At 39.6% G+C, this 15,845-nt stretch overlaps 1 protein-coding gene across 2 annotated transcripts in view; it reads left to right on the top strand.

Annotated features, from left to right (window-relative positions):
- edar (ectodysplasin A receptor) overlaps nt 1–15,845 on the top strand; it is a 34,984-nt gene that overhangs the window by 5,654 nt on the left and 13,485 nt on the right. For both annotated transcript variants that reach the window (XM_056388595.1, XM_056388596.1), the window contains exons 2-5: nt 7,280–7,345; nt 10,416–10,535; nt 13,765–13,946; nt 15,613–15,698. In XM_056388595.1, coding sequence (XP_056244570.1) covers nt 7,295–7,345; nt 10,416–10,535; nt 13,765–13,946; nt 15,613–15,698 — 439 coding nt within the window. In that variant the 5' untranslated portion in view covers nt 7,280–7,294. The remainder of the gene's footprint in view (nt 1–7,279; nt 7,346–10,415; nt 10,536–13,764; nt 13,947–15,612; nt 15,699–15,845) is intronic.

Consider the following 15,845-nt stretch of genomic DNA (forward strand, 5'->3'; position numbering starts at 1 on the left):
CTGTCATGAAAAAGAAGTAAACAGAAACAGAGGCGTAGTCCTGCAGCGTAAAGATATATTGAGTCTTATTATAGTGAGTTGTTTAGCAGAGCTGGTGGAGGTTTAAAATGACAGACAACAGATAGTTGATAGAGGGGCAATACACAGTGTAAGTGCTGAGATTTCTGCCTTATGTTCTACATACAAACCAACGAGGATAACATTTAATTACCTGTGAGAATTCAGATCATTAATATAAATGTTCATAATATCCCAGTGAACATTTATTCTGTTTCATTTGTGGTGCTTTTTGCTAATAATTTACATTTGCGACTATTACGGATTGTTTGGTTTAGTATAGTGTGAAGTCAAATACACTCTGTATTGTCATGTGTGGACCCAGTGAGGAGGGAAATTGTTAGAAAATATACACTGTGCTTTAGTTGAAATGGAATTGTGTAATAGTTGGATTTGTTTGGACAAACATCATGTGAAATAATGCTGACGTCATTGTTAGCATTAAAATCCTAACCCTAACCTACGTATATGTCTGCTTCCGTCAAGGGCCTCCAAGATGCTGGAAAACACACACATACACACACACATAGACCTGCAGGATTTAAGGCAGCCAGACTGGCTAACATGTGTTTGAGATCTTGCTTGGATTTGGCAGGTTGAGTCCTCATCTGTAGAGAGATAAAATAATTGGCTTCTTTAAGGACACAGCTCCTCAAGTCAGCATTGATTAACTTTGGAACTTGTTTAAGGCCTGGAAGCAGAGGGCTTATGTGTTTCAGTGTGTTTGTGGAAGGGTCAGGGGTGATGTCTTAGCTAGATGAAGTATAGAGTGAAAATCATTTTATTACGGGCATCAGATTGTATGTCCAATAGATATAAGTTGACTTGTTTTATTACATATTTCAGGTAAAATTGATCAGCACTACACTGATTATCAATGTGAAGACCTTTACATAAACTAATTCTAATGCAGAAAACATAGTTTCAGTATATGCTAGAATATGTCAGTTGTGATAAGGATGACCAGGATACTAACGACCAGGATTCTAACTAATTAACACCATAACTCTGCTCTAAAGCCTTGTAATTGTAGTTATTATGGTTTACAATTATGAAAGCTATCAAATATTGGTTAAAAAGATCAACTACTCGCAGCTTCAGTCAAACAGTATCAGTATTAACGTGCAATTCTATTGGTATAATAAGTTAGTTTGATGTTAGTAAGATGTTGTTTATGGATCATTTAAAATACCAGATGAGGTGACAAGAGAGGAAGTTGCTCAAAAGAAAAAACAAAGTAAGAAAAGAAAGGGAAAGAGTTCAATGGAAAACAGATTTTCCTTTTAGAAATACCAGAACCAGGATGACAGAAACCCCTGGCTGCTGATTTAATTGTCATCAGAAATTAAGTGCTATGGAAGAGCCCACAAACCATCCTCTAACATTCTTCATCTTCTCCATTGGTTTGATTCTTGGCCGAGTTCCCTGGCCACTGATTGGCCCATTATTTAATCGGGCAGGAAGTCATTATCAACCGGTGTAATGAATATTCTTTATGGGGTTAAACACTGATGGTGAAAAGTTATTTTCCACACACTCCATTTGTAACAGCACTGAATGACATGAAGGTGGAAAGACTTAGAGAGCTAAAGAAAAAGAGACATACTATATTTCCCAGTGAAATTAATTTATGGAACTAAATCAGTGAGGCAGGGAGGAAGATGTAGACATCAAGAAAGGGCAAAGTGTAACATTGTTAACACTACTGTATCCATTATATGGTCCAGTAAAACTAAACAACAACATAAGTGCCAAAGTTGGCAATGATTGAGTGCCCTTAGTGAACTGAAGTGGCACAGGTTTGTCCCTCTCATATATCACCATGGGATTTGAATCGCAAAGCTAAGGATCTGATTTTCCAAAAAATAAACACCCTGCGATCTTGAGAATCTCACACGGGCGTTTTAACAAAACGAAATATAACGCTGGTTCTGAAGGCATTTCCAGACTCCTCAAAGACTCATCTAACCACCTGGATGAAAACATATTCCATCCGCCCCAAACAAATGATACCCAGAGGATTTGGTGCAAGGACCTCTGACATACTGTATTCTGATTTATGGGTTTTTTAAAATGGGATTCCACACCTCAATAAGAAGGTAAATGTGGTTCATTCACTAAATGACCACTTAGAAAATATATACCAAAGAGCCAGAGGTTTGTATTTATACCAAGCATTAGCTCACATTCATAAGAATAACCTATATGTTGTTAGACTATACTATATACCATATGTACTGTAAATACGGTCATTTAGAAACTGTGGCTGGATCTACATTAAGTGCGTAGTTGTTGGGTTCATCCCTCAGTAGTAGTCCCTTTTGCTCGGTTGTGTGTTCCATTGGACACTTGCATGTTGCTGTACTAGCGTCTGCTGCTGGTTGGTTGTGGCCTTCACATGGAGGGGAGGGCGGTGTTGGGAATATTGGGAATCTCCCAGATATGACACTGCAGCCCTCCTCCACCAGATTTAGCAATGACAAAGCCTGCAGTACATCGGTAAATGGGCATTGCACTCTGAGGTTGAAAGGGAGTAAAACCGGCTAACCACGTACTGATCATTCAGTAAAAAATCAACTTCGTATCATAAGCCAAAGCATGTTTGTCAGCGTGATTCTCATTCCACATATGTGACTGTTATTTTCAAGTAATGACTAATGAAGAACATTTCCCATAAGAAACAACTAATCAACTAAAATGTTCTAAGCTGAGCTGACTTGTGGCAGTCTTAGTTTTCACAGTGTTCAATGCAACACTAATAAAAATGAACACACTGTGTGCTTGTACAGTGAGGTCTAAAACATTACCACAAAGAATACAAACACATGGATGAATAACAAGAGATTGAGTGGCAGTTATGGGAGGAAAACTGCGCCGACTGCCAAAAAATGAGGAAGAGTGTAAAGAATTAACAGGAGGGAGGCAGTCGCTGTCTACTTAATGTATGCATGTTTGTTTTAGCTGATCTATGGGAATTTCCATATGGCAACCCCTCCCTTCACCTAAAGACTTAAGCTAAGTCTGTCACATTTGGCTGTCATATTTAGCTGCAGTCCATATCAGTACTGACTTAATTCTTCTTTGAAGTTCTCTCTCTGGATTCTTAATGATATTAAGGCATTATACTTGTCACTGTAGGCCAAGGAGCTCTGACGAAAGACGTCCTCTTTTCTTGTTGATTTGCCTTGTATGAATTCTTGAGGTCAGTGGGTTTGTTATTGTGCATTTTTTTAATGCAGCAGGGTAAATTGTCTTCCCATTGCTATGTGGAATTTCATATTGGATTTCCTTCGCTGACAAAAAGAGCAATCAAATGCAGCCAAATGAGAAACAGAAATGAAGAGAGAGCTAATTAAGGGAGGGAGGGAGGGAGGCTGCAAAAAAGTTGAAATGTTGGTTTTCCTCAGCAACACCACTGCTTTAAATTTACACATTCATACTGGGAGTTGTCCAATATGACCGCTGTGTCCTACTGGTGCAAGTAAGAACTGCATTGACTCTACCTGGTAATGACACAGCTAAAGACAGAAGGGTTATTTATCAGAGATTATGTGGTCGTTAGAAGATTAATATCCTCGAGGGGCAAAAGACTCGGCTGACTTTCATCTCAGACCTGCCCTGACAGAGAGAGTGAGGGTTGGATAGACAGAGAGACAGGGCTGAAAGAGGTAGAACAGAGTGTCAGAAGAGTCTTCAAACACACAAGTGTAGGAGTGTGTGTGTGTGTGTGTGTGTGTGTGTGTGTGAGTCTGTGCATCACTTTAACCCCATAATGAGTAGCCTTGAGGGGGTCCACAACCATTTGGCAGTTCTTCACTTCCTGATTTGAAAAAAGCGAGCACTATTTGCGCTTTTATCTTTTCAGCAGCAACAAACAGCCCCCCCCAAACAAACACACACACGCACGCACGTGCGCACGCACACACACACACACATCCTGTATATATATGCACAAATTAATTCACACACACTGGTTGTGGTCTTACCACAAGGACTTGCGCAATTAAGCCTATTTTGCCCTCACAAGCCGACTGTACGTCTTTATAGGCTATATATGTATATGTTAATGTGCATGTGCATGTGTGCGTGTGTGTGTGTGTGTGTGTGTGTGTGTAGGCTGTAATTAAGCAAGATCTAACCCTGAGGGTTGGGGAATTAGCCCTGACTGAAGATCAGAGGATTTTTCACTCATGTCTGCGACATGGAAGAGTGAAATCAGAGGTTTGGAGCCAGACAGACAGATTCTGACCTCAGATAGCAGATAATGGCGGCTTCTTCCTCTCTCTCTCAAACACACACACAAACACACTTTGATGCTACCGACAGCTTCAGGTGGATTTAAAGTTCATCTCTTAAAGTGTTAAGTTGAACTGCTTTTGCGGAAGTTCACATCAATCAAAACAACAGCATGCTTTTAGTGTCACTGAGTTTGGTTATGGTTATGTTTGGAAGCTGAAACTACTTGGTAAAGGCCAGGGAGTGACTGCCTCATGGTTCAGTAAAACCGTCGAACTCTGGTGTTACAAAAAGGTTAAGAACTTCCACGGCCGTACTTTTTGCTCTGCCGCAAGAACATCATGCTACAAAACATAAAAGATAGATCATCAACTACAACGTCATTTTCTTGGAAAGGACAGTTTGACTTCCAGTGGAGGCACCTGGGTTTAACTTGGCAGTTATTGATTGATTAGAACTTATGCATACCTAAAAAGGGGATCTAAATGATTCCATATTCTTAGTGGTGGTTATATACTCGGGATTCAAACCAGGATTGGGGATTTTTAGTTTTCCACTGACAGAAATATTATGTTATTGTAAATTGTTGAGAAGAAAATCACTGGACAATAAATGTGTGAATAAAAATTAACTGTAGTTACTTGTAGTATTGAATGACAAATGCACTTTGATACCTTTTAAGTTAAAAAGCTCTCTGTTGGATATTCTGCTGCATGAGTTTGAATATAATGGCCCCTTGTATTTAATTCAGGACTGTTTGTGTGAGTGGATGTGATGCAGGTGTTTTATCAACAGGGTTTACGGTGTCTCAGGGCCCCTCATATACAGACAGAAAACACACACTTTCAATGAGTACAATATACAGTATATATACACATATATACAGCCAACTGCTTTTCTTTCTTTCTTTCTTTCTTTCTTTCTTTCATGCACAGTAATTAACACTCAAAGAGACTCCATGAGAAATGTACTTAATGACAGTAATTACTGGTGTGTTTGTGTATATCTACAGTATGTCATAGTGTTTAGGTTTGTCTTACTGATCCAAAGAACACAACTATGACTTAAAATACAATACTTATAGTTTTCTGTTTTATTGTATGTATTCTGTTTAATAGCCAGAAAATATATTTTTATCCACTCTCTGAGTTGATCAAAGGAATCTGCATTTGATTTCCCAGGCCTTTTGACACTGATATGGTGGTGTTAGTTCTAAATATTAAATGTGACCTTGTAATTACTTGTAGATTAGAAGCAAAATAGAAATGGAAAAAGTAATTTAACACCCACAAGCTTCACAGTATTTGTGGAGGAAGCTTCAATGTTTCAGCAGTCATTCATCATGTCCTTATCTGTGCAGTCACACACACACACACACACACACACACACACACACACACACACACACACACACACACACACACACACACACACACACACACACACACAGATATTCATTCTGCAAGATAGGGTAAACATATTTGAAAGTGCTTGGGAAAATGCGATGTGCAGTAAAATTTACATGACTTATAGTGTGGCCCTTAAAAGAAAAACGTGGTTATTTACTAATACATGCAAGCTGCTTGTGCTGTGTCAGGCATTCAAAGAAAACAGACAGAATTGCTTGGTGTTTTTCTGTCAAGTAACCAGTCAGCAAAGCAACAAGGCTGCTTCAAGTTGCTTCTCTGCACATGTTCTTACGATTCTAAATAAGCTACAGTTTGTCTGTTTTAATGGGTTCTGATGGCAGTGACTGAGATGTTTATGGTCACATTATGTTTTTTTTTTTTTGGTTTTGTTTTGTTTGTAAGTTGCTCTGAATCTTTGGATGACTAATTCTGGGCTCATCGTTTGGATCCAAATAACGGCTTAAGAGGTGATTCTTTACTGAGGACCCTCGCCAACACATCTCCTTTTCATTACAATGACGACATTATTTAGACACACTCACAAACACACACACACACACACACTAATGCTGCATGCTCAGTTCAGACCACTGCAGGACAAACACACAGTAAATACAATCACAAACACGACCTTGCCGACACATAAAGAAGAAGAAATTAACAAACAATTACACATTACCACAGAGTATGTTGAGTCATGCTGGACTCTCGCACATTTTATGAAGTGTTGCCAACAAAAGTACGCCCAGACACCAGCCATCAATTCACAGTTTGAGACGTTGCTCTCTTCCTTGGTGCTTTCAGGGGCTTTTACACCTTAACATGTCCGTTTTTTCACCAAAGTCATTAAGAGAATATTTCAGCTTGGTTGCTAAAACAAAAACACAATCTTGTATATGGTGTTGAAATGAATTGGGTCCACTTCATCATCGCAGCCACTGTGTTTGTGGAGGACCTGATGTAGCATCTCAGCCATTTAATATATGTTTCTGTTTAATTTGTTTTTGGAGTTTTTTTAATATGTTGATCATTTTGATTTTATATTATTCTGGGGATTTCAGAAATTGCATCTTAAACCTAATTTTTACAGCCTCATTCAGTACAAAGTTACTGTGACATAGCACTAGTACTATAGTTACTAACATCCACAGGTGTGAAACTACACCTATAAGCAGTTTTTCCTAGCTGTTTGGATAGGTTAGCCCAGCCAGAGATAACACAGAAATAGACAGATAATTAAATGTTATTAAGTGCTATCACCAACCTTTATTGAAGCAGAAGGTTAGCCAGCGGTGATGTGTACTTGTGCTTATGAGCCAGAGGAATGCCATGGGCTGTTCTGCTGCTATTACATGTTTATTGGCGATGACGTGATGGTAACGGGACAGTGAATTCATCGGGACCACACATGCACACACACACACACACACACGCTGACGACAGGAGTGTTTAGATTCATGACTTTGCTGTTTCGTAAGTGAAGTTTGGTGCACTAGCTTAAATGCATGAAAGCATTGTATACAGTTAATGCTGTATATTTACAATAAATAAATGGTCATTTTATCTCTGTCCCACAGGAAGAAGACGCAAAAATGTCAGAGAGGAGAGGTCAGAAGAAGTCCATTTTTCTGTCCTCATTATTAGTAAGTTTTGTTTTTATTTGTTTTCGTTTTTCTTAATTTCATTTTCCATTGCAATGTAACTTTTATTTTCTTTAACTTCGAACTTAATCTCGATTCATTTCTATCTTTTCCTTTTCAATACACCCTCTCCCCTCTCCTATTTCTTTTTCTATTTCCCATCCTCCTGTGCTTCACCTCCTCTTTACTTTCTCTTCTTCATGCCCTCTTTAAACACCATCAAGCAGCAGTATTTATCTAAAGTCATATTTCTGCTATCGGCCTTCAGAGACCCTTATTGCTCCAACAGTATATGGATGGCAGCCATAACTGACTCCACAGTTGGCACTGCATCATCCAGACTTCAGCTGTTATGTGCCAGCAGCTTGCACAGCTCTGCAGCACTTGTACCAATTAGTCAACCTTAGAGCTTTTTACAGAGCAGATATCTTTATAATCTGACCGGGAATCTAGAGATTCGCTGCGTGTTTTGATGTTGAAACCCACTGGCGGTGCTCCCAACAGATGCCTCCACCTGACCCTCCCGCTTCTGTTTTCTTCTCATCAGTCATATAAGTGTACCTACAGGCTGGCACTGGAGCCCGTAAAAGGGAAGAAATATTTGGATAAAGTCAGTGGTTTCAAGTGACTACACCGCCATCCAATGACATTACAAGTACACTGCCACAAATGTTCAATCCCCTTACATCTATAGACTGCACTTGTGAACAATAACAATGATAAATGACTTACCAGACATTATGCTGCTATTGTCATACAGTTCATTAGACAGAGACAATATTACTATAGAGGAGATGAGGCACTAGAAGTGTTAAAAGACATTTTTCTGACTCTATGTTGTTACAATTCACCAGCGTTCCTGCCAAATACTAACATCAATCCAACTTAGATAACTGTATGTGGTGCACATGTGCAGAGATGTATGCTGTATTTTATGGGGCCTGACTGAATATCCTCTCAAGGCATTCTCGGATGGTTGTGTAGAACTGATGTGGTGTATTAGTGTGACAGGAAGTTTGTTTTTCCAACAGTGGAAAAATATGGAGGAGAAGCTCATTATTACAGTCTCTTCAAAGACAAATAAAGTGCGGCTCATTGCAAAGTTGCACAAACTGTTGGAGAGAGCTTATGTAAACAACGCCTGCTTGTAATTGCCTACAGTGACCCTCGAATGTGTTGACACACCAACAAAGAAGAATAACGTTGTGTACAAATTTAAACATAATAATAGGATGCTCGTGTTGTTAGTTACCTCGAGGTGTCAAAGGGGCACTCCACCAATTTTACACATGAAGTCCAGTTTAAGTCAAGTTGCATTTACAGTAAATACACATCGGGTGTGTAGGCTAAAGGTCAGTTCCTTTTTGATCTGGTTTGAATTATAGACAAATTATTTGGCCTGAGATGATGCAAATACTCCATATGCGCGCACACACACACACACACACACACACACACACACACACACACACACACCTACACTGGCAGTGTACATTTGTATTATTTACTCAAACAGCATCTTGTGTCTGCTGTCATGAGATGGTTCTGAGGAAGAAGAAAAAGCGAGGGAGATGTTATTAAAACAATAGAGAGGAGATGGAGAGAATTAGTCATGCACTCGTTTAGTTTCCCTCCATCATTTTCTGGACTGCAGATGATTTTTAAAAGTCAGTTAGTTTGTTTGGAAAAGCACAAAGTATGCTGGTAAGGCCATAAATACCAGCTGCTACTTATTACAGTGAGCCACTATGACACAATGCCACACACACACACACACACAAGCAAATGCTGGTATTGTGCAAACTCTCTCATACACACACACACACACAGCCAACAATGATCTCCACTAATCTGAGTATCACAGAGGAAGAGGTCTGGGTACGATGTTTGTTTTCTTCGCTGTTTGTTTTTTTGCCAATTAAAATGATGATGCTGATTTGATACTGACACGGTTGGTGTTTCTGAATAAACCAGCCATTATCCCATGCAGCCATTTATATCCGTTGTTGTTGCAGATGTTGAGTGTGGATCATAATGAATTTTTAAACGTCTGAAACAGAAACAGGGAAATGTACAAGATGGTATGTGTTTCCCCCAGTTTTATAGGAAATAATAAATTAAACATGTTAAATGACAATTTATCAAGTTCATCTGCAGTCACCGGTCGACCAGTGACATGCTGTGATGCAGTTTATTTGATGACATACTATATTTATTACAGAACTGATTAATACTGTCCTGCTATCTGATGTTGAACATCTGAACACATTAAACTTGCATTCGTTTTCTAGATTTGGGTTTTACAAAGAAAGTTCAAGATAAGTAATTTAACCCAAATTAATTGTTGGGTTCACCACTGTAAGTCTGTTGGTCAGACAAAATTGAGTGAATGTTTGAACATTTTAAACATGAAAGAATAATCAATACATAAGCACCAGAATAATCAGTCCACTGAGAAATCATTCTAAATGGTTCAGACAGAACTTTGCAGCAGAGATGTAGAGAAGATTTAGAGAAGCTAAAAATGAATAGTAATAGTTAACAATATGATACAGAATGTATTTACATAAATGTATTTGTTTTGAAATGTAATGTCTTATTTTGATGTTCTATATCATTTATCACTGTGATATGGATAACAGAAATATATATTGAAATAAAAGAAGAGTAAATCAATAAAATATTTTTTTTACAAGGCTAGAGCCTCAATACCAAATATTAACTTTACATATTACTGGATGTATCCAAACTAGCCTCACCATCATTTGTTTCATCTTTTTTAATTATTTAATACATTTGTTTCAATATGTATTTTCATTTTAATATTGTTTAGTTTTAGCAGGTTAGATCATCTGGATGTGATGGCTCCTTCAGTAAGACATTTAATCCTCAGTTCCAGTATTAGATACAGTTTGTTATTTGCAAAGAGTAGCGACGTCTTCTGCAGCAGCACTGTAAGAGTGTGACTGCATTAATATGAATTTGTCATTTTTGTTCTCACACATAATGCGTTACAATTTCTTGGTCAAAGTCTTACTTTTGTCTCTACCTATCTGTCGTTCTGTCCCTGCAGGTGTGTTGTATGTTTGCTAGTGCGGAGTATTCCAGCTGTGGAGAGAACGAGTTCTTCAACCAGACCAGCAACAGCTGCCAGGCCTGTCCTCAGTGCCAGCCAGGACAAGAGCCGCATATGGTGAGACACACACACACACACACACACACACACACACACACACACACACACACACACACACACACACACACACACACACACACACACACACACACACACACACACACACATAAACACATGTACACACATGCATGAATGAAAACCATTAATTTAGGTCATAATCGTCTTTGTTACTATACTTAAGTAGCTTTTTTTTTTTAGGGTACCTAAACATTTTGAGCACATTTTAAAATCAGTTGTTGGGATAAAGCTGCCAATTCACCATCAAATGTGACCATCCAAAATCAATAAACAGCATGAAAAACTGACCTCACGAATCTATGTGTCACTTTTGTTCAGACCACCCACAATACATACACAAACACACAGAAGTGCACACATAGCTGCACAGTGAAGAGTGCCTAAATTCAAATTTCTTTATGGTTTATTGCCCCCATTGACTTCAATGTGAAGGCATGCATTACAGTGATTGACTTGCAGTAGTCACATAGTGATTTAACCTCCGTCAGTCAGCCTGCTGACAGCCAAAGAAAACAGAGAGAAGGTAAATGCTTCAGTGGGCACCCCGGGGTGCCACGCCCTCTTAACAGAGACAGCTGCACTGACAGCTGAAGAGAATAAATTATAGCCACTCTTGCTGTAATTTATTCAGTTTCAGCTTTTTTATATAACAAGTATTCCTTTGATTGAAGTAATTCTCTTTAGATTTAAAGTAGTTACTTGTATGCAATGGTTTGGTGTGGTTTGACCAGATTTGAAAAACAAATTCATTCAAAAAATCATTCAAGTGTAATAACCAAAACTGTCCAGAACCAAAAACCCTAGCAGTGAATTTTGGCTTCATATGTGGATCCTATCATTCGTAGTAAGAAGCTGCTAGAAGGGCCTTTAAAGCGACTGCAATCAATAGTTTAATAATAATGGTTAAAAAGACTATGTTTATTATGAAAAGGGTTGCATGCAGTGATGAACCCTCAAAAGAATTGTCACCCCTCACCTCTATGGCGTGTTTGAGGGTCTTTTTAGCTCATTGCTTTCATTTCCCAGCCCACATCTGAACGGTTTTGGTTCACCCTCACCACTGCTCTCATGGTGCCGTGTTCAGCCACAGCAGGCAGCTGTTCTCAGCAAAAAAGCTCTAAAAACCCACCGTACACTACCTGCTCACCAGCAAACAGCAGACAGACACAGTTAGAGACCAGCAGGTGAACATAGTGGAGCGTTCAGGTGGTGGAGACCACAAGTAGAGCGTGAATATCAGACTTACATCAACTAGGTGGCCAGAAACTCAACTCAAAGCCTTCCTTCCTTCGTTCCTTCCCTCCTTAGCTCCATGAGCTGGAATGCATAAAAATCTCATGAATGTTCCCACTGTGTTTGTTTGTTTTTTCCATTCTTTCATTCTTCCCTCCTTGATGCCTTGTGCTCACTAAGCCTCCATGTGCTTTAAGTAAACATCCAAACAATCTGTTGTGTTTGAACTTGTGAAATCAAGAGATCCACTCGTCTCTTTCTGTGACAGAGACGGCAACAAGAAGCTCAGTATTTAAAGCACAGAGCTCTGTCATAAAGAGTAATTTAGCCACTCGTGAGCGACAGAAACACAAGAGAAGAAAGAGGTTCAATCAGTGAGATGAGAGCCCTCTTTGCACTTTCTCCTGCCCGTCTGATCCTCTGGGTGCCGCAGTCTGTAATTCATGTCTTCTTCCATTCCCCTGAGCTTTCCCTGCATGTGTATGTGTCTATTTATTGACACCCTTTTAATCATGGGATAACCACAGGGTTTCTTCTCACAACTTCAACAACAGAGACTTCAGAAAGTACGTGCCCACACACACTTATATATACACACACACACACACACACACACACACACACACACACACACACACACACACACACACACACACACACACACACACACGGTGCACAATAGATCACACAATGATGAAGATGCTCAAAGCAGCTTCTAAAACGTGCATCTTGTATCCAGATTGTTTCTGATGTAGCTGGATTATATTTCCGCAGTAGTTTACATGAATGTAAAGTAATTCAGTAAATGTACTGAAGTCAGACTTATATTTGTGACTTCCCAACTTTTATTGAATGTTGTAAGTGTCGGTAAGGTGAAGCGACGTTAAAGAAATGGGTAGTGAAATGTCATGTCAGCATTCATGATGTGTGAAAACTGCTTGACATAAAGAATATCTTCCCTGGCGCGACATTGTGTCCCGGTGGTTTGAGACATGCGCCACAACTTCCTTGGTTGGATTCTGCTTGGGAGCTTTGTTGAGTGTCATCACACACTCTCTCTAGTCCTGCATTTCCCTTCTTTCCTTTTCTATATCAACTTTAAAAATGAAGGGGAAAAAAAGGCCAAAGAATTCCCTGTTTCTTATCAGTTCTTGGTTTTATCCACCTCCAGACCTCCTGGATATGCAAGTTTCAAAGAAGAGACAAATATGCTTTGAAAAGAGAGAAACTTTCAATTGGTCTTTGATTTAATGAACAGAAGCAAAGCTATGATGAGCCTGTGTACAAAAGATCCAAAGCCGGCTTTAACCCACAGCGACAAGATCCTGTCGATAGCTCAGTACAGTTTTATATCAAACAATCACAGTGAGACTTATAGACGTCAAACAGAAGGGAAGTGATATTAGATTTCTTTAAGAGGCGGTCTACTGTAGCCCAAAGCTAAGAGGCATAGGCTTGTTTTAATAGACGGATGAAAGTAAAGGGAAAATGAAAGATGAAAGTTGAAAGAGTATGTTTTTGTACGTGTGTGAGTGTGTGTGTGTGTGTGGCCTGTTGTTCAGCCTCCCCGCTGTGAGGAATTACCATGGGAGGAGATCGATGCTAGAAGACAGAATGATGAGGTGGTCATTTTAAACACTACCAGGCATGGAAAGCTGTACACACACACACACACACACACACACACACACACACACACACACACACACACAAACACACACACAGACCTCTGTGACCAATCAGATGTCTCTCTTGTCATTTCGAAACAGCAATGCCAGATTTGCTAAGGATATGGATGGAAACACATGTGTGTTTGCAAGTTTGTGGGGTGTGTTTTTTCAATGTGTGTGTCCACAGCACACACACAGCGATCTGAAGAATTACGTTAATTTAAAATGACATTAAAATCAAATGTATTAACTGCTGAAAAAAATGCAATGGTTTACATGAAAGCGTGTGGATGTGTGTTTTGCAGATCTGTGGCTACGGTGTGAAGGATGATGACTTCACCTGTGTGCCGTGCCCTCAGGGGAAATACTCTAAAGGGAAGTATGAGATCTGCAGACGCCATAAAGACTGTGATGCCCTCTACAAAGCTACGGTCCGCGTAGCGGGAACTCCGGACAGCGACGCTGAGTGTGGGCCATGTTTACCTGGGTAAACAACACACAAACACACACACACTCAAGACTCAAAAGCCATTTCTTACCGTATATAAATTAGAAAAAGGCAGATATTCAATCATATTCAGTAGTAGATAGATCTTTGTGCATGTATCCATACACTTGCTCTGAAGTAGCATGAGTTGACATGTGAACAGACCACCCTGCTGCCTTCAGTTCAGTACATCCCCTCACTTTGTGCACAAACGCACACTAAATCTTCAACTCCTCCATTTGCACATGACAGCTGTGGATGCAGTCCCTGTCACTTAAAAATATTAAGTCAATAAGGAACGTTTAAATGTTACCAGACTTCCTCTCCACCCTCCTCCTGTTCCTCGCTCCTCCTTCCCAGCATCCATCACTCCCCCTGCACTGATTTCTCGCTACAGACTGACTTGCTGTGTCAACACATAACTGTTTCTTTCTGACAGCGCTCAGCATGTTGTTGAATGTTGAATGCGTGTTCTTTTTATCGTACTTTTTAATCATATTTAATCTGATATTTATGAGGGAACGAGGGAAATATATATTAATATCTTAATTAGGTAGGTCTTGAAGGAATTGGCACAAATATGAGAGACTCATGATTTGGGGCTGTTGGATAACCCTCCCACTCCAACAGGGAGAGCTTAATGTTTAAATCTCCTCCTCCTGTCATCAGTCTGGATGCTGTCCTGCTGCCTCCTAGTTTTCTTGGCTCTCACTCTCCTTTCACAGGATGTTTTTGCTTTTGATTAGCGTGATTGTTGCAGGAACGAGTGCGCTCAGGAACACTGAGTTTGGTCATGTCTATGTCTGCATCAGTACTGTATACAGTATGCTGCGTTGTATGAGTGGGTGTTTTACGCTGCAGTTAACAGAGTCTATACAAGTTTGATGCTGAAGAGAACAGGCCTGAACAGTTGTTATGAAGTTCAGTTGAAGCCTGTAGCTCAGCAGAGGGAAAGGAAAAGATCGGAGAGAATGAGAATGAGTCTGTTGAGAGAAACAACTTCAGTGGCACTTTCAAATAATGAGTGTTTATGATCCATGAGTAAACTGTTCATATGGATTTAATGAATACTCCATATAAATATAATACATAACCCATCATTCCTAATGATAGTTAAATATTTGTACATCCAGAATAATAGAGTGAAGAAATATCAGAATCATTTATTACTGAATAACCAATAATGTGTGAGTTTTTTTTTTTTTTTTTAAATGTACAACAAAGTATGAAAGTATGAAGGCACCAGTTAACTGCATGTACACACTCATGGATAATTTCTTGTGTTCTGAAGCCTAACTGATTTAATGCCACGAGCACTCATTCACAGACTCTGGCCTTGTAGCCTCCCTCTCTCCTCTCCTTTAAGAGACGCGTCATGACTCAGGGCGATATCTGTACCAAGCCATGTTTAGTGCCTTCAGGGCATCAATTATGTGCATTTCTTCACTGAGTCAAACTTTTCACCTCAGCTGCTTCCCCATACTTATAGACTGTGTAGGTAAAGTATGTCTAGAAGGTAGGGAGGCCTCATATTATACACACCTGCCATGCTCAGGTGTGGTGGCAGATTCTTTCTCATGAAGGATCTGTCTCTGTTAAGTCACCAGTAAGCCTAACCAGGTCTTGTGTGGCCCATTTATATAGTGTATGAATTTTTGTCTCCTAGGTATTACATGCTGGAGAACCGACCCAGAAACCTCTATGGGATGGTATGCCACTCCTGCCAGAACGCACCACGCAACACCAAAGAATGTAAGAGCAACTTCTTCTCGCATTCATTTCTCCCTCCCCTTCCTTCTCTTTGTGTCCTTCCAACCCCTCTTCCCAACATCCTCTATTTGCGTCTTCTTTTCAACTATGAATTCCCCCTTTTTTCTTATTCAACATTTATCTTCACAG

The sequence above is a fragment of the Seriola aureovittata genome, chromosome 11 (assembly GCF_021018895.1).
Source record: "Seriola aureovittata isolate HTS-2021-v1 ecotype China chromosome 11, ASM2101889v1, whole genome shotgun sequence".
In the NCBI taxonomy this organism is placed as follows: Eukaryota; Metazoa; Chordata; class Actinopteri; order Carangiformes; family Carangidae; genus Seriola; species Seriola aureovittata.